The sequence below is a fragment of the Amblyraja radiata genome, chromosome 5, assembly GCF_010909765.2.
Source record: "Amblyraja radiata isolate CabotCenter1 chromosome 5, sAmbRad1.1.pri, whole genome shotgun sequence".
Lineage (NCBI taxonomy): Eukaryota > Metazoa > Chordata > Chondrichthyes > Rajiformes > Rajidae > Amblyraja > Amblyraja radiata.
In genome coordinates this window covers 62,804,424-62,824,538 of record NC_045960.1, presented here as the reverse complement: position 1 = coordinate 62,824,538, position 20,115 = coordinate 62,804,424, and the positions used below count along the sequence as shown (strand labels likewise).

Genomic DNA, 20,115 nt, shown 5'->3' with positions numbered 1-20,115 from the left:
AGACTCTCCTCCCCCTCCCCACTCTCTCCCCATTCTCTCCCCATCTCTCTCCCCATCTCCCTCTCCCCTCCTCACCCACCCATCCTCTCCTCCTCCCCTCCACCCCCCTCTCCCTCTGTCTCCTGCCCTGTCTCTGCTCCTCTATCTCTGTCTCTTGCCACTCTCTCTCTGCCCTCACTCTCTAGCCCTCCCCCCCCCCCCCCCCACCTCTCTAGACGCACCTGCGAGTTGGGGGCTATGCGTCAGTGGATAGGGTGGTTATGGGGTAAAAGGAGCAAATTAATATAATATCAAGGGGGGTAGTTAGCATGTGTGCAGGGTGGTAGTTAGTGTGTGTGACGCCAAATGCCCCCCCCCCCCCCCCCCCGCAACCGCACATTGGGGGAACAGACCCAACGGGTCTGCACTTGGTCTAGTACATTACTAAAACTCTCATCTTGTTTGTTTCTGTGTGTGTGTGTGTGTGTGTGTGCATGCCTGAATCAGAATCAGAATGCTTTATTGTCATTGCATGTGTCACATACAACGAGATTGCTGTGTCTCTCCATTTAAAAGAACTTCAAACATTCACATACTCATAATTTTTACACTCCCTCCCTCCCCAAACCCACCCATGGATTCACATTTACATAAATTAACACTCTCTCCCACCCCCCCCCCTCCTTCCCCATAACCCGCTCCCGAGACAGAGTTCAGTTCCAAGATTGCTGATGGGTAAAAGCTGTTCTTGAGTCTGGCAGTGCGTGACTTTAGCGACCTGTACCTTTTTCCTGAGGGCAGCAGTGTGAAAAGGTGGTGACAAGGATGTGTAATGTCTTTCACGATATTACAGGTCCTGCTGCGGCATCTGGAGTGGTAAATGTCCTCCAGAGGGGGCAGGGGGAGTCCAATGATACCCTGGGCAGTTTTTATCACCCTCTGGAGAGCTGCTCTGTCAGCTGCTGAACAGTTCCCAAACCAGGCAGTTATGCAGTAAGTCAGTATGCTTTCTACCGAACAGCAGTAGAAAGACTCCAGCAGTTTAGCAGACAGATGGGCCTTCCTCAGTGTTCTGAGGAAGTAAAGTCTCTGTTGTACCTTTTTTACAACTACAGCAGAGTTCACAGACCATTTAAGATCCTCACTGATGTTGATCCCTAGAAATTTAAAACTAGGCACCCTCTCCACCTCCTCGCAGACTACAGGCCACCTCCTAGATTCCAGGAGGTGGCCTGTAGTCATTGAGGGAGTTGATGTTTGTCTGCTTGGGCACCGGGATGATAGTGGTGCTTTTCAGGCACACTGGCACGGAGGAGTGTGCTAGGGAAAGGTTAAAAATGTCTGTGAATACCCCAGCGAGCTGGTGAGCACAGTCAATTCAATTCAATTCAACTTTAATGTCATTGCACAAATACTGAGTATCGGTACAACGAAATGCAGTTTTGCGTCAGTCCCGGAGCACCCTGCCTGGGATCTCATCCGGGCCAGCAGCCTTACTAGCATTAACAGTTCTCAGGGCCCGCTTTACCTCCTCTAACTGGAGGGTAAGTGGCTGGTCAGCAGGGTCCAGTTGGAGAGAGGTTCTTTCATTCGGACCTCTCTCGAAACGGGCAAAAAAGTGGTTGAGCTCCTCTGCCAGCGATGTATTTGCAGCTGTCGGTGGGTCCCTGCTGCCCCTGAGGTTTGTTAGGTGATGTATTCCCTGTCACATGCGAGCTGTATCCCTGGAGGTGAAATGGTCCTCGATGGCCTGGCCTGGCCATGTGATCCCAGAACTACGCCAAAATGGTACACAATAGCGCCACAATTTTTGGACCACCTTACTCACAATTGTCCTGTGGACTGGTGTATCTAATTTCGTTCAGACTGATGTTATATTTTCCAAGTTATTCACAATTTTAACTTTACAAAACCACACTTTGAGAAAAATGACTTGAGATTGCAGTGGCAGTTCCAGCTATGACGTTACAATGGGATTGTAACCCTGCCCACTACAATGTTGCAAATCCCAGGACACTGAGCCCTGGCAGCAAGTGGCAGCTAGTGCAATTGGATTTGTTTTTAATTTAAAAAAGAGGGAATGTGAATAAGGGGAAATGAGCCTCCCCTGTGCAGTTGGGGGCTATGGGTGAGTGGTGGAATATTACGTTGGGGGAACAGGTTGTGTTGGGGGAACAGGTTGTGTTGGGGGAACGGGTGAGTGGTGAAATATTGCGTTGGGGAACGGGTTGCGTTGGGGGACCAGGCATCCCGTGGGGGCTATTGGTGTGTGGTCGAATATTGCATTAGGGGAACAGGTTGCGTTGGGGGACCATGCCACCCATGTGACAGGGACCCAATGGGTCCCACTTGGTATTGTATATATTTTACTAAAACTCTCATCTTGTTTGTTTGTATATATGTGTGTGTGTTCCCGAAACTCCGCAAAAACAGTACATGATAGCGCTACAATTTTAGGCCCACATTACTCACCATTATCCTGTGATGTGCATTAGCCAAGTTTCATTCAGATCAATGTTATATTTTTCAAGTTATTGACATTTTAACTTAAATTAACACAACAGTGCCCCCACTTGTCGGCCGCGCCTGCGCAGTTGGGGGAGGCTCGTTAGCCACGTCGCAATTGAGAATGGCGCCGATGTGGCAGTGACACCAAATGACCCCGTCACCCCGCATGTGCGCAGTGGGCCCGGTACCCGCACGTGCGCAGTTGGGGCCTTTGCTGATTTTCAGATCGCTGTTTTTTTCCGGCATGTACTTGCCTGGCCTCACTACGAGGACCCAATGGCTCCACAGGTAAGTTTTGTTCTATTTTACAAACAGCTCCATGGGTCCTCTATTCACTTTATTAACTTTAATGTAATTTCTGCGGTCAACGCCACAATTTTGAACGCGGCAGTCGCGCCTGTGCTGTGCGTGTCCGTCAGCCGCTCATGCGCAGTTTGGTGGAATATTGCCTTGGGGAATGAGACCTAGTAACTATTAAGATGAACTTAATGCTGACAAAGAACAAGTTACATCTGTTAACATGGCATTTTGTAAAAATAAATAGGTGAATTAATTAAAACATGCATATTAGGATGAATTTACATTTCTTAGCAATCTTGAAAGAGCTTTGCATTGTTGTCTATAATATATTTGAGTATTTCACAATAAATGTAAATAGGTATTTAAAAATCTTGCAAGTGTTTACAATGAGATAGATTTTGAGCGCAATGATGTTCTTTCAATCTCGGACATTTTTTGTTTTCATTGTGTTTAGGTCTACTTTAAGGAACATTGAGATTCCAAACTCCCATCTGAAATTACTCTCTTCAGTGAAGACTATTTTAACACTTGAACAATAAATTACTAACAGGCTAACTCAAATCAGGTTTGAGTTTCCTTGCTGTTACCACTGAAAAACAAAATCAAACTTCCATTACTGTATCATCAAATTCGCGTAATTCCTAGTAGCTAATAATTTGATAAATTTCACATTGTTTATGTACTCTGATTTATTTTATGTACTATGTTTTTCTGAGAATTATAGAAACATCATGTAAGAAATGTATTTAGTCACAAGGAATATTGGGTAGGCTTTCTTTATTCTCACTGGAGACTGGCAGGTGTACATGATTACCAGGGAAATAGGTAATCTGAGTCTTTTCCTGAGTCAGGATCTGAGAGATAAATCATTCACAAATAGGATTATCTGGAACAAGCTGTCAAAGGAGGTGGTAGAGACTGATACTGTACCATTTTTTTGGAAGGCATTTGTGCAGGTGCATGGATAGGAAAGACAGAGGGATATGGGCCTAATGCAGGGAAATTGATTAGCATAGATATGCATGGATGAGGTGGGTCTTAGGAACCTATTTCTATGCTGTACCATTCTATGACCACATCAGCCTGAATCAAGTTTCTAACAAGGCAATATTTTCAGTCCAATTCCCAGCTCGTTCTACATTGTTGTGCAATCTTGTCTGCAGCAAATGTCCATCCAATTGTCCTTTAAAAGCTATGATTGAATATGTTTCCACCAATGTTACAGGTACTTAATTTCAATGACAATTCTTTGCCCGAGAAAGATTTTCATCATTTCATCCTGGTTCTTTGACAAACAATAAATCAGTGTGATCTGGACTTACACCTTCTACCAATCATAATCTTCTCTTTTGTTCAACTTGTCTGGAATCAGATTCGTTTTTCACCTTTTCTGTTCCAAGGAAAATAATCCTAGGTTCTCACTTCCAGCCAAATTACCAAAGTCCTTTAACCCATAGACCATTCCCCAAATCATTTTGCAATGTCTCTGATAAACTAAATAGTGGGGGGGAGGGATTGACAAATTGGGACTATAAGTAGGTATGTTGCAAAGCCTACCTGAAGCGTCGGTGAAAATCTGTCGTTGCGGGTGTGCGCGATTTTGGCGCCGTTTAGAGGGGGCGGGTTTAAAACGCGATTTTCTCTAAGCTGTTCCAATCGAAAATGTTCAGCCTAGTTAATTATTAACGAAAAATCGCTGAAAGACCCCGTCGCAAAAGCTATTATTAGGTTTAAAGGCCTTGAATAATAGTTATAGTAGTTTAAAAATCAATCTCTAAACCCGCGACCGCCAGCAACCGCAGGGTCTCATAAAGCAAACCACAGAAGGTTGGCTGTATATTTTTACATTAAAAAGGGCTTCTAAAGATCCCTTTATACAAAGTTTAATATTGCGAGTAGCTCATTTTGGGCCCATTATATCCCGCAGTATTTTTCTCGGCATTTGGGGGCACAAATCTACCGCAATGTGAACGTTCTAAACCAGCGCGTTCCACAGGGACCCACTGGAAAGCTGATTTAAATGGACATTTATTTACAGCAATTAAACACTAAATTCCTTCCATTTGGCCTATAAATTAATGTAAATGAGATTTTAAAATCATGTTTTATCGTGAATTATTTGTGAATATTATTTGGACATTTAGGCTATTTAAAAATGTTAATCATTTATTAAGAAATGGATAGATGTTTAGATCTAGTAATTGAAGTCTGAAATTAGCTACAATTAGGTAACTAACTAATTATATGCTTTAATTTCAGGTCATCCAAGTAAGATTATTTTATATTTGTTTCAGAATGCTTCAATCTATGATAACTGAAAATTTCATTCAGTTCTCTTAATTTTTAAGAAAGTTATGGGCTTTTGACTGTTCACGATCACAGCTTTTTTGTTATGTCCATAGAAAATCAATAGGGAACAAGATGCTCATTTCCCAGTATGAAAATGGCCATAACTTTTTAAATACTTGAGATATGAAAGTGAATTAGGTGTCAAATTAAACTTATTTTTATGCTTTATCTGATGGGATAAATTACAGACTTGATTTTTAAAATCTCAAAATTTTGTAACATTGCTACTATAAGGAGTTGAAGAGGAAGTTAGTGCAGGAAAAGTTACAAAAGACTCTCAAATTAATGGGAAGGAAAGTTCGAGAAGGGATAAGAGAGTAAGGTCAGGGCCAATTGTGAGCGGTGTGAGAGGGGAGGTGCATACCAAGGTCAAAGTGTTGTATATGAATGCGCGACGTATAAGAAATAAAGTGGACGAGCTTGAGGCTCAGTTAGAAATTGGCAAGTATGATGTTGTGGGAATTACAGATACATGGCTGCAAGAGGGCCAGGGCTGAGAACTGAATATTCAAGGTTATACCTACAATCAAAAAGACAGACAGGTGGGCAAAGGGGGTGGGGGAGCTCTGTTGGTGAGGAATAAAATTCAGCCCCTTGCAAGAGGTGACATTGAAACAGGAGATGTGGAGTCCGTATGGATAGAACTAAGGAATTGTAAGGGTAAAAAGATCCTAATGGGACTTTTCTACAGCCTCCCAAACGGTAGCCTGGATATAGGGTGCAAGTTGAATGAGGGGTTAAAATTGGCATGTAGTGAAGGCAATTTTTATGGGAGATTTCAACATGCAGGTAGAATGGGAAAATCAGGTTGGTACTGGACCCCAAGAAAGTGTTTATGGAGTGCCTCCGTGATGGATTCTTAGAGCAGCTTGTATTGGAGCCTACCAGGGAGAAGGCAATTCTGGATTTAGTGTTATGCAATGAACTGGATTTGAGAAAGAAACTTGAGGTTAAGGAGCCATTAGGAGGTAGTGACCATAATATGATCAAGTTTAATCTACAATTGGAGAAGGAGAAGGTTAAATCGGAGGTGTCAGTGTTACAGTTGAATAAAGGGGACTATGGAGCCATGAGGGAGGAGCTGGCCAAAGTTGACTGGAAAGATACCCTAGCAGGGATGACAATAGAACAACAATGGCAGGTATTTCAAAGAATAATACAGAAGGTGCAGGATCAATTCATTCCAAAGAGGAAGAAAGATTCCAAGGGGAGTAAGGGGCGACTGTGGCTTTCCAGGGACGCCAGGGATAGTATAAAAATAAAAGAAAAGAAGTACAACGTAGCAAAGATGAGCGGGAAGCAAGAGGATTGGGTAATGTTTAAAGAGCAACAGAAGATAACTAAAAAGGCAATACGGGGAGAAAAGATGAGGTACGAAGGTAAGCCAGCCAAGAATATAAAGGAGGATAGTAAAAGCTTCTTTACGTATGTGAAGAGGAAAAAATTAGTTAAGACCAAAGCTGGACCCTTGAAGACAGAAAAAGGTGAATTTGTTATGGGAACCAAGGAAATGGCAGATGAGTTGAACAGGTACTTTGGATCTGTCTTCACTAAGGAGGACACAAACAACCTTCCTGATATACTAGTGGCCAGAGAATCTGGGGTGATGGAGGAACTGAAGGAAATCCACATTAGGTAGGAAATGGTGTTGGGTAGACTGATGGGATTGAAGGCTGATAAATCCCCAGGGCCTGATGGTCTGCATCCCAGGTTACGTAAGGAAGTGGCTCTGAAATCTTGGATGCATTGGTGATAATTTTCAAATGTTCTATATATTCAGGATCAGTTCCTGTGGATTGGAGGGTAGCTAATATTATCCCACTTTTTAAGAAATGCGGGAGAGAGAAAACAGGGAATTATAGACCAGTTAGCTTGACATCGGTGTTGGGGAAGATGCTGGAGTCAATTATAAAAGGTGAAATAGCGGCACATTTGGATAGCAGTAACAGGATCGGTCCGAGTCAGCATGGATCTACGAAGGGAAAATCATGCTTGACTAATCATCTGGAATTTTTTGAGGATGTAACTAGGAAAATGGACAAGGGAGAGTCAGTGGATGTAGTGTACCTGGACTCTCAGAAAGCATTTGATAAGGTTTCACATAGGAGATTAGTGGGTAAAATTAGGGCACATGGTATTGGGGGTCTAGTGCTGACATAGATAGAAAATTGGTTGGCAGACAGGAAACAAAGAGTAGGGATTAACGGGTCCCTTTCAGAATGGCAGGCAGTGACTAGTGGGGTACCGCAAGACTCGGTGCTGGGACTGCAGCTATTTACAATATACATCAATGATTTAGATGAAGAGATTCTAAGTAACATTAGCAAATTTGCAGATGACACAAAGCTGGGTGGCGGTGTGAACTGCGAGGATGCTGGGAGAATGCAGGGTGACTTGGACAGGTGGGGGGAGTGGGCGGATGCATGGCAGATGAAGTTTAATGTGGATAAATGTGAGGTTATCCACTTTGGTATCAAAAACAGGAAGGCAGATTACTATCTAAATGGCGTCAAGTTGGGAAAAGGGGAAGTACAACGGGATCTGGGGGTCCTTGTTCATCAGTCTATGAAAGTAAGCGTGCAGGTACAGCAGGTTGTGAAGAAAGCAAATGGCAAGTTGGCCTTTAGAACAAGAGGAGTCGATGTATAGGAGCAAAGAGGTCCTTCTGCAGTTCTACAGAGCCCTAGTGAGACAACACCTGGAGTGTTTTGTGCAGTTTTTGTCCCACAATATGAGGAAGGACATTCTTGCTTTGAGGGAGTGCAGCGTAGGTTTCAAGGTTAATTCCCGGGATGGCGGGACTGTCATATGCTGAGAGAATGGAGCGGCTGGGCTTGTACACTCTGGAGTTTAGGATGAGAGGGGATCTTATTGAAACTTATAAGATTGTTATGGGTTTGGACACACGCTAGAGGAAGGAAACATGTTCCCGATGTTCGGGGAGTCCAGAACCAGGGGCCACAGTTTAAGAATAAGGGGTAAGCCATTTAGAACGGAGATGCGGAAAATCTTTTTCTCACATAGTGAGTCTGTGGAATTCTCTGCCTCAGAGGGTGGTGGAGGCAGGTTCTCTGGATGCTTTCAAGAGAGAGCTAGATAGGGCTCTTAAAGATAGCAGAGTCAGGGGATATGGGGAGAAGGCAGGAACGGGGTACTGATCGGGGATGATCAGCCATGATAACATTGAATGGCGGTACTGGCTCGAAGGGCCGAATGGCCTACTCCTGCACCTATTGTCTATTGTTATATGATAACCATGATTATAGAAACATACTAATAAGGAACAGGAAAAGGTCATTCAACCCCTGAAGTTTGTTGCACCATTTAAAATGATGAAGACTGAACCTTAACTCCACTTCAGTGCCATTGATGCCGACAAGGGGATGTACTCCACCGCACTTCCTGAATGTTGCTGTCATTGATGGTGAAGTTATGTTTTAACACCATGTTACTAAGCCCTCTAATCTCCTTCCTGTACTCTGTCTCATCTGGCTTTCCTTTGGTGGTGTCATCTACAAATTGGTAGAAAGAGTTAGAGCGGTTGTGAGTGTATGGGGAGTACATTGGTGTTGAATATTATCATGGTGGATGTTTTGTCATTTATCCTTAATATGGGTCTGTGAGTCAGGAAGTCAAGGACCCAGTTGCAGTGGGGGGGATGAGGGTTACTGAATCTTAGGCGCAGTATTGTGGATATGACTTTGATTAGAATTACGGTGCAATAGTCAATAAATGGCAGTCTGACCGAGGCATCTTTATTATCTAAATGTTCCAGGGATGAATCTAGTGTCAGAAAGATGGCATCTGTCACCGGCATGTTGCAACAGTAGGCAAATTGCAGTGGCTCCAGGCAATGTGGGAGGGTGGGGATGATGTGCACCATGACCAGTCTCTTGAAGTAGTTCATGATGGGGGATGTCAGAGCCACCAGATGGTAGTCATTAAGGCATAATTCGGCCCAATGAGTCCACATCGACCAGCGATCCCCGCACCTTAACACTATCCTATACACACTAGGGACAATTTACACTTATACCACCGAGCCAATTAAGCTACAAACCTGTACGTCTTTGGAGTGTGGGTGGAAATCGAAGATCTTGGAGAAAACCCACGAGGTCACGGGGAGAACGTACAAAGCCCGTACAGACAGCACCCATAGTTGGGATTGAATCCGGGTCTCCGGCGCTGCAAGCGCTGTAAAGCGGCTGTCCCACTGCGGCCTTCTAATCCGCAAATTCACAAGAGTGTATTTGACCTTCAAGCTCGAGGGGACTGGCCTGAAAAACCTGCAGCTGGATCGCCCGTCAGCGATGCTGCTGACACGCACACGCACACACACACACACACACACACACACACACACACACACACACACACACACACACACACACACACACACACACACACACACACACACACACACACACACCCATGAAAAAGAAGGTAAAAGATGGCTGCACAGTGTGCGGTAAGTCCTTTAGAGAGCGCGGAGGGGGAGATAAGGGGAGAGAAGGGGATAGAGGGGGAGAGAAGGGGATAGAGGGGGAGAGAAGGGGAGAGAAGGGGATAGAAGGGGATAGAAGGGGAGAGAAAGGGAGAGACAGGGAGAGACAGGGAGAGACAGGGAGAGACAGGGAGAGACAGGGAAGGGATGGGGGGAGAAGGAGTGGAGACGGTTTTAAGGTCCGACAACGTTTAATAAAGTTTAGCGGGCATTTTACCTACTGGTCGGTTTCTCTCATCCTAAAAACTCCAATGAGCCAATTAAAATGCCCAGTCAGTGAAGGAGATTGCCTACGGCTGCCCTCGACTGCCTGTAACTAAATAGCGACCCCACTCCACTGCACTAGAAGTTAAAAAGAAACATGCCGACCAAATTTTATTCGCAGAAAATGTTTCAACATGCTGAAAAAATTTCCGCGACTGAGCAGAGGGCGGGAACTACCCTCGAGCATGAAGGAGAGTTCCAGTGACCTCCTAGGACCACGTGTCGACCATGCTACGAGTTTGAGTCGAGGGCAAACTCTTCTAAACTCACAGATTAGGTCGCCGCAGTGGGACAGCCCCTTAAGGCAGCAACTCTATTGCTGCCCCACGGTGCTGCCCAATTGTGATGATAGCGGTCTTCTTAAAGCAGGTGGGATTGCCAGATTGGCATAGGGAGCAGTTAAAGATGTCCCAGAATGCTCCTGCCAGCAGGTCCATCTGGGAACACGGCGAGGAACTCCATCCGGGCCAGTCATCTTCCATGGGTCTGCTCTCATGAAGACAAATCTGATTCTGCAGTGGTGACTATGGGTACAGGTGCACCTGAGGCTGTTGAATGACAGTGAATGACATATTTTCACTGACCTTCTTTTCAAAATGAGCATAGAATGCATTCTCATCAGAGAGGGATACATTGTTACCAGCTGCATTGCCAGACTTTGGTTTGTAACCCATTATAGCATGTAAGCCTTGCCACAATCGACGGGTGTCCAAGTGGTGTACTTGACTAACTTGGTTCAGAATTGTCTCTTGGCATCCTTGATGGCTTTACGAAGGTCAAACCTACATTTCCTGTACAGGTCAGGATCATCTAACTAGAACGCCACAAACTGGGACTTCACATGTGAATCGACCTCATGGTTCATCCATAGTTTCCAGTTGGGAAACACTCAGATTGACTGCTTTGGCACGCAGTCCTCTAACCACTTATGAAGAAAGTCTGTGCCGGCAGTGGCATGCTCATTTAGGTTGGCCGCAGAGACCCTGAATATGGACTAGTCCACCAAGACAACACAACAAGATTGGAATGTGGAAGATCTGCTGAACTTAATAGCAAGGTCTCAGTTAAATATTCTGCTGCGGCATTCCGCTCGCCAAAATGGCAACCTATCCAAAGTATGGGAATATTAGCACGTGGCAGAAGAGTTCAGCTCAGGACTTGTGGAGGCAGCTTTGAACAAATGGTAGCAATTGAGGGCTATGGGCTACAGGAATGGATGGGTGAGCAAATTCCAGAAATTATTATTGTGGGAAGAGGAAGAGAATAGCAGGAACTTGCTGTGAGTTGAGGGAAGCAGTTATCTTGTCTATCCAATACATCCTGCTTACATTTGCCTGGGCTAGACTCCCCAGTGATCAGCCCTCCCTTGATCTTAGAATAAGCAGAGAAAACATCAAAAACGGACCATGATATTCACTGCAGCATAGCTAACAAGGTGATAACTACAATAATTAATTTTCTGGTAAATATGATCACAACTCTTTAAGAACTGTTGACTTGCCCAATGTTGAAACTGCAACAAGTGTACAATTCCTATATGCAGGGAATTTATAAAAATGAAATTTAGTGTGAAATTCTACATAGTTAGCTAAAAGACGAGGGCACCGGTGATTTTTCTGGGAATTTACACTCAAGACCATTGTTTGAACTACTTCAAAATTAAATCTGATGGTCTTGATTGTTACTGCTACAATGTTTATTTTTTTGTCAACAGTTGCATTCTATTTTCACACTTTTAAAAAATGAATTGAAAGGGAAAATTTCTAACCGTTTTTCTTGGTATCAGCTGAATCATTATTGCTTTCGGTCCGAGACCTCCTTGGCACACCTGGCAGCTTTTCAGATGGTCCTCTGACATCTTCATTCATAATTGGTTTGAAACCTTCAGATCCAACGCACACCAGCACATTAGGGCTTTGAAGAAGAGCCTGCAAGGTGCCAATCTGTAACAAACAAGCATGATCTTTCTTCAGGTTAAAACGGTGTCTCCCTGTATAATGTGCTGACACTTCATTGCAGCTTTTTAAAAAACAAAATTATTAACCTTCAATGAATGAACAACTATTGTTCAATCATTTCTCTTTCCCCACCATCCAAAGCCTCTAGACTGTGCACCCTATCCAGTTTACTGAAGAAGCTGCTGGTGCACCAACACCAAATGATATTGTCACATAATGGAGGGTTTTTTTTAATGCTTATGGACGATAGTGCAAAATTCTACCCACACATTTAATATGCCAGTTAATTTATCCAAAATACTATATAAAGTTTAAAATGATTTAAACCCAGAGAATAGGTCCAAATTCTCTGGTGGTAAAACAGGGATATCCAATATTTTAAGGTGAAATTGGAATCCTGGCACTTAGGAGCCACCAAGTGTAGAGGACAGGGGTGTAAAATATTTATCTATCGGGAAAAGTAATTGCTTCCTTCTGGAATTAATATCTTGTTTAGTTACTTCAGTAGAGCTTGCTTTTTTGATGGGTTTATCAGACCTGAGACATTATCGGCAGATGAAATTCTTGTCCAGTGGAGATCCCCCAAATGGGATAGTGCCCAGTCCACTGATTTTTAAGCTCATTTCCTAATTTTCCAGTAAAGTGCAGCCTGATTACATTGCTGATCTTCTCAACGTAAGATTAAGGTAATTATAAATCTTTAGGAACTGCAGATGCTTGTTTAAACCGAAGATAGACACAAAATGCTGGAGTAACTCAGCGAGGCAGACAGCATCTCTGGAGAAAAGAAATCGGTGATGTTTCGGGTCGAGACCCTTCTTCAGTGTCTTCCAATGTATTTTTTTAATTGTTTCAGTTTATTTCAATATTTTAAGCCTGTTTAAAGTGATTTTTATTGTAATATATTTTACTATTGGAGTAATCCGAATCATTTTAAATGTAAGAGACATTCAATAATTTGACAGCTTTGACAGAAGAGTTAGGCTAATCAAAATAACATTCATCTGTTTGTGGGCAAGACCTAACCTGCTGTTCCCAACACATAGTGATGTTTCATTGTGAATTGCGTTGTGATGGATGGAGTTAGCTTCTCTCGGCAGCACTGAAAAACAAGTAACTCATAATTGACTGCAAATTCTGCTCCAATACATCCAAATTTGCAAGTTCACAAAATTAGATAGGGAAACAAGCTTGAACAGCATGTTAAGACACTACTAAGCAATACAAATCAGTTAAGTGAATGGTTGTGAAATTATCCAGCCTGGTGGCAAGAAAGAAAATAACATTTTTTATAGAGGCTAGATCTACCGAGTTGTGAAAGTTGAGGGATTGCATTTGCACATTCTTGCAACCAAAACATGGAAAGTTAAGAAGTAGGTGCTTATATGTACATCAAATGATTAACAAGGAAAATAGTTTATCAGAATACAGAGGAATGGCTATTGACATTATCCAAATAGGATTCTAGAAGGCTTTTGATAAATTTGTGCAGATGAGACTGTCGCCCAAAGATTAAACTCACTGAATTGAATTTACTCACCTGGCCAGGAAATCATTTGAGTGTTGGGGACAGACCCCATGAATAAGAGACAATAATTAATAATTGTAAATAATAATAGTAATAATAATAATGGAGGTACAGTGAAGCAGTTGCTGCCTCACAGCACGAGAGACCTTGAGCACTGTCTGTGCAGATCTTACATGTTCTCCCTGTGACTAGGTTGGCCACCTCCGGGTCCCATCCCCAAAATGTGTGGATTGGCTGGTTAATTTGGCCATTGTAAGATGCTTCTAGTGTGTAGATAAGTGATGGAATTATTGGAGTTGATGAGAATGTGGGAAGGACAAAGATGGATTAATATAGGATTCATGGGTGGTTGAATCGGTGGTCCGAAGGGTCTGTTTCTGTGCTGCATCTATCTATGACTCCTCAGATAGGTAGGACGTGGCTGCAATTGTTCAATGCGGATTTGTGTTGGTGCTGCAACCACTCACATAAATGATTCAGAAGATATCAACATATCCAAGTTTGCCAGAGTTGCAAATTAGCTGGCGTTGTAAGCTGTACAACTAGAAGCATTAAATTACAAAGACATTAATCGAAAGTAAAATAGTCAAACTGTGCCAAATTGATTTTGATGCAGGCAGGTGTGATCATCCACTTTGGACTGATAAAAGATGGAACTGAGTATTTTCTACAAACTGAAAAGCTAAAAGATAGAAGTGGCGGCGCTGCCCTAGCAGCTGCGGCTCGCTTGTAGTCCGTTTTTTTTCTTTCTTTTTTTTTGTTTTCTTTTGTCTTGTTTTAGTTAATTTTAGTTTATTCAGGTTGTGTATGTGTGGGGGGTGGGAGAAACATGTTTTTGGTCTCTTCCTTCGGAGGGGATACGACCTTTTCTTGTCGTATCCGCCATCTCCGTCTCCGTCTGCGCTGAGGCCTAATGGCGGAGCAGGCGGCCTACAACTGGGACCTACCGTGAGGCTCCGGAGGCAGAGCTAGCCAGGACTTACCAACGCGAGGCTGGCCGACTTTGGGGCTGTGGTGGCGTTGCGGCGGCGGCGACCCGACTTCGGGGCTGTGACGGCGTTGCGGTGGCGGCGACCCGACTTCGGAGCCTCGGCCGCGGGCCCAGTGGACGACAACATCAGGAGCTCGCAGGTCACAGGTTGGTGACCTGTTTTTCCGGAGCTCCCGCAACAACAGCTTCGTCCGCTGGACTGGAGGGCGGCAGCTTCGACCGCCCCGGGCCACGGAGTTTGCACTGGCCCGTTCACGGAGCTCGGATTCAGCTGCGGGACTTGCTTACCATCACCCGGTGGGGTCACAACATCGGCGGCCTGGATCGCCTCAGCACAGAGGGAGAACAAGGAGGGAAGAGACAAGGACTTTAAGACTTCTGCCTTCCATCACAGTGAGGAGGGCCTGGTGGACTCACTGTGGTGGATGTTAAATCTGTGTTTATTGTGTGCTTTGTTATTTTATTCTACGTTATGACTGCAAGGCACGAAGTTTCATTCAGACTGAAAAGTCTGAAAAGTCTGAATGGCAATAAAGGATACTTGATACTTGATACTTGAGAATCGAGAATGCTATAAAGATTAAAACAAATTGCAGATGCTGGAAATTTGCAACAAAAACAGAAAATGCTGTAAACATTCAACAGGTCAAGTAGAAAGTATAGAAAGAGGTTAATGGAGTTCTGGGCTTCATATCTGGAAGATTGAACAAGGACAGAATATTATTATTTTTTGACTACTGTGTGTGGCGAGACCACATATTTTGAGCTCCCACACTTTGGATGTGGAATAGAGAGCTAAAATTATATCTAGATTCTGAGAGAAAACATGTAAGGAGAGATTATACAAACTTCAAATTTAATAGATATGGGGTAATGATTTGTTGAAGTTTTCAATATATGTAATAGCATGACTATTTCTACAAGAATGGAAGCATGGTCCAGAGAGTAGCAGAAGTTTGGAACTCTCTTCCACATATGCCAATTCATACTTGCCAATAATTAGTTTCAGATGTGAGATTGTTTACCTTCTGTCAATTGAAGATATTAAAGGAAATAGCAAAAAGACTAGTAAATGGAGCTATAATTTCAATGGTAAAATAAACTAAATTCCCCACTTCTATCCCTTGTGCCCTAACCCTGAAGAATGAGAAACAGCACCAACGGTGAAACAAAGTATTAGTTGCTGATTAATGAATCAGATTAGGTTAGCATGCAACAAAAGCTTTTCACTGTACCTCAGTACATGTGACAATACACTAAACTCAAACACAAGATGACTTAGTTGGCAGAGCTGCTTTCTTTGTTTCATTCCATCACGAATATTTATTTTTGATTCTGTTTGATCCTTTAAACACATAAATGATATACACTGCAACACTAAATTATAAAACTGTGACGGAACAAATTAGCTACTTACACTTCTTCCATCCATTGTGTAAAGTTTGGTCACATTATACTGCATGAGTTCAGAGATATCTTCGAGAAAACTTCTGAAGCTGTGTATATTTCCTTTGTGTAGTACAATTGAATATTGGATGCCAACGTTCCCATTTTTAATGAGTGTTATTTTTTTATGCGCTGCATGAACACGATGCACTTGTCCATCTTCCTGTCTTGCCCTCTTTGCAATATTTTGATGGGTATTAGTTGTGTTATTGCCCTGCCGCGCAGTTAGCTTTCTTCCAACTGTATTCAAATTGATTGGTTTGACATGCTTTTTATCCGAACAGACATACATGCCTCCATCTTCCAATTGCTCCAAAGTGTTGATGTTATGAACTCCATGAGGGGTTGTCACTGTACGCACACCAAATGGAAGTGATACCTTCTTGGTGAGATCATCTAAGAGGGCGTCAAATGTTTTGAATGTCCTTTTGTTAATGGCCATTCTTACACCAGTGAACAGTGGATCACCACTCTTGTAGAAAGTTATCTTCTTAGCTGGAGTTACCTCAGTCAGGTTAGTGGCCTTGGAAACTGAAGGCAGACGCTGTTCAGAGTTGTGAGGATAAACAATAGAAGAGTAACCCAGAGAAGCCTGGTTCATCTTGCTCTGTCAGACAAATCTGAAAACATAATAACATCATTACATTTCCTGGCTCCTAAATGAAAAACAATAGTTCCTACTGCATTAAGTTTTAGAGAAAGATTTAATTAAGAGTTAATATTAAGATTTATTTCCCTCCTCTTTGAACATTGTTGACTCATACTAGAGGGTCTTTCCTTATAGACTAGTAGTTAACTTGCATTTTGATAGAGTGGTTATTACAATCTTACAGGTCCCCACAACCTATGTATAGAAAAGAATAGGAGATGCTGGATTACACCAATGATAGACGCAAAATGCTGGAGTAACTCAGTGGGTCAGGCAGAATCTCTGGTGAAAATGAATAGGTGATGTTTCGGGTTGAGACCCTTCTTCAGACTGAGAGTCAGGGGAGAGGGAAACTAAAGGTATGAAACGGTACAGAACAAATCAGAGCCGGCACCGATGGTCCATTGTTGGCAGTGAAGGAGGTGATAATGAAGGGATACAAACAGTAGCAATGTTACAAAATTTTGAGATTTTAAAAATCAAGTCTGCAATTTATCCCATCAGATAAAGCATAAAAAGAAGTTTAATTTGACACCTAATTCACTTTCATATCTTCAGTATTAAAAAAGTTATGGCAATTTTCATACACGGAAATTAGCATCTTGTTCCCTATTGCTTTTCCATTGACTTAACACAAAAGCTGTGATCAAGGACAGTCAAAACCCCATAACTCTTAAAAATTAAGAGAACTGAAAGAAATGTTCAGTTATTATAGATTGAAGCATTCTGAAACAAATATGAAACAATCTTACTTGGATGACCTGAAATTAAAGCATAATATTAGTTAGTTACCCAATTGTAGCTAATTACTTAATTCAATTACTAGATCTAAACATCTATCCATTTCTTAAGAAACGATCAACATTTATAAATAGCCTAAGTGTACAAATAACATACACACAAGAATTCACAATATAACATGATTTTTAAATCTCATTGTCATGGATTTATAGGCCAAATGGAAGGAATTTTGTGTTTAATTCCTGTAAATTAATGGGCATTTAAATCATCTTGCGAGTGGGTTTTTGAGGAACGCGATCATTGGAGAGACTGGAGACCTAAGACTTTTGCCTCCATCACAGTGAGGAGATGTTGGGTGGACTCACTGTGGTGGATGTTAATATGTGTTTATTGTTGTTTTTTATTGTATTGTATTGTATGTATGACTGCTTCAATTTCGTTCAGACTTCGGTCTGAATGACAATAAAAGGCTATCTAATCTAATCTAATCTAATTTGAACGTTGCGGTTGCGGTGAATTTAAACCCCATGTCGGCAGGAAAAATACTGCCGGTTCGTATGGGGGGAAAAAAATCACCGTTTCGCAACGTAAAATGTGAATTAAAGGCATCTTAAGGAGCACTTTTATACAAAAAATAAACGGCTTTCCTTTACCTGTCCCGTACGTGAAATCCATCCCCGTTGTCGGCGTTGACGGCTTTAGAAACTGATTTTTAAATTACTCCTGCGCTGAACTTGTCAGGCGAATTTAAAAAAAAAATTCACAGAACGCCCGTCAGAACAATTCTTCAGCAAAAGCTTGCACTCCAACAAAATATAATCCAGGACAGGTAGGAAAAAACTGCATTTTAATCCCGCCCCCCGCCCCCCCTTAAAGGCGCCAAAATCGCGCACACGGCCAGTGGCAGAGCTGCAGCGCCGCTGAAGGTAAGTTTTGTAACATACCTACAAACAGTGACATTTGCAGGATGACTATGGTGGGTGAGGGACAGAAAGAGGGAATACTAGGGTTACCTGAAATTAGATAAATCAATATTCATGGTTGTAAGCTGCCCAAGCAAAATGCAAGGTGTTGCGCTTCCAGTGTGGCATTACTGTGGACAGAAAGGTCAGTATGGGAATGGGAAGGGGAGTTAAAATGTTTGGCAACCGGGAGATCACGTAGTGTTCAGCGAACGATCGCTCAGTCTGCATTTGGTCGCGACCCATTGGGAGATTTATTATATATCCTCATATATTAAAATGTTTTATTTATTCGTTTATGTATACAAGTGGATTTTAACACACACAAATGCAAGATCATCCTTTTAGACCTAATATGGACAGAGCAGAGCATGTTTAAAATGGTGACATAGCAGAATAAATGAAAGTCCAAAGAGATGGCACTGAAAGTAATTAAAAGGCTAATGAAATGCTGGCTCATACCTAGAGGACTGAAGGGTAAGGGGAAAAATGTGCTTCAACTAAGCAAAAACCCAGTTGGACTATGTCCAGAACTAAGCAGCTGTGACAGATTATTATGGGGAAAGATTATACAATGGTATTCTTAGTCAATACTAATGATGTGGATTAAGATGTATGGGGCACAATTTTCAGTAGATTTGAGCTATAGTGATCTGCACAGAAAATGGCAATCGACTTCAACGTAATGTAGATGGTTGGTAGAATGAATGGATAGATTGCAGATGAAATTTAATACGGATTTGAAGATTTATATTTTGGTAGGAAATATGAGATGTGACAATGTAAGGCAGAGTGTGCAGGTTATCTTGTAAGAACAAAGATATTTGGGAGTATGTGTTGGAAGTAGCAGGACAGGTTGAGAAATTGGTTAAAGAAGTAATCTGGATGTTGGGCTTTATATAAAAGGGCATAGAATACAAAGGTGAGGAAGTCATGATGAAGCTATAAAACACTATTTTGGCCACAACTGGAGTATTGCAATAGAGATTCAGGGCATAACACTTTACAGATTTACTAAAATAATTTCAGGTCAGAGTGAGTTAAGGTAAATTTATGGCAAAGCTTGTACTGTTTCCTTGAAACCAACCAGGTTGCCAGGAGATCTGATAGAAGTATTTAAATCGCAGTACAATCAGAGTAGAGAAATAATCTGCTTCAATTGGGGGAGAGAATGGAGAACTGGAGATCGTAGACTGAAAGTGATTGACGAAAGAACCGACGTAACATGAGGACATTTTTTTAATGATTTGATTGATTTGATTCAATTTATTGTCATTGTCTTCAAGTAAGAGACAACGAAATGCTATTTCCCATACAGTCATACGAATAAAAAAAAACTAAAACACAGAACAGTAGCCCACAACACAAACATCCTCACAGCGGCAACAAAGTTCCACACTGTTAGGGAAGGAACCAAAGTTCAGTCAACCTCCTCGCTGATGTTCCCCGATGTTCACCCGTGGTCGTGGCCTCCCGAGCCCACCGCAGTCGCCGCTACGGGCGCCCCGATGTTCAGGCCCTCTCGCCGGGGACGATGGAACCCCGACGTCGAACGGAAGAACATCTTCAGCGGCCTGGACCTCTGAATCGGCCACTCCCACCGGAGTCCGCGGCTCCCGAAGTCCACAGACCGAGCTGGCGGAGACTCCGCGATGTTGGTCAGCGCCGCCCGCATTGGGAGCTCCGCAAACCACAGCTCTGCGATGCCGATGCTGCAGGCCCAATACTCCTGAGCCTCAAACGGCGATCCCAGGTGAGGCATCGCCTGCTCCGGGATGTATCCAGCGCTGCGCCGCCGCTGCTGAAGTTCTGGTCCGGTCCCGGCAGGAAAGGCCACGCCAATACAGTAGGTAGGCCGCGAGGAGGGGGGCGAGGGCGCGACTCGGATAATAGTCGCATCCTCGCCAGGAAGTGACTGAAGGACGGTTTCCCCCTT

The 20,115-nt window shown here is 42.9% G+C and overlaps 1 protein-coding gene across 2 annotated transcripts in view; it reads right to left on the bottom strand.

Moving 5' to 3' along the window:
• Window positions 1-20,115, bottom strand: part of rp1l1 (RP1 like 1) — a 32,273-nt gene that overhangs the window by 7,028 nt on the left and 5,130 nt on the right. The window contains exons 2-3 of one of the 2 annotated variants that reach the window (XM_033021377.1): window positions 15,799-16,447; window positions 11,673-11,847 (exon numbers count right to left, since the gene is read on the bottom strand). In XM_033021377.1, coding sequence (XP_032877268.1) covers window positions 11,673-11,847; window positions 15,799-16,428 — 805 coding nt within the window. In that variant the 5' untranslated portion in view covers window positions 16,429-16,447. Of the gene's footprint in view, window positions 1-11,672; window positions 11,848-13,402; window positions 13,441-15,798; window positions 16,448-20,115 lie in introns of those variants that run through there. The other variant, XM_033021378.1, reaches the window with a different exon arrangement.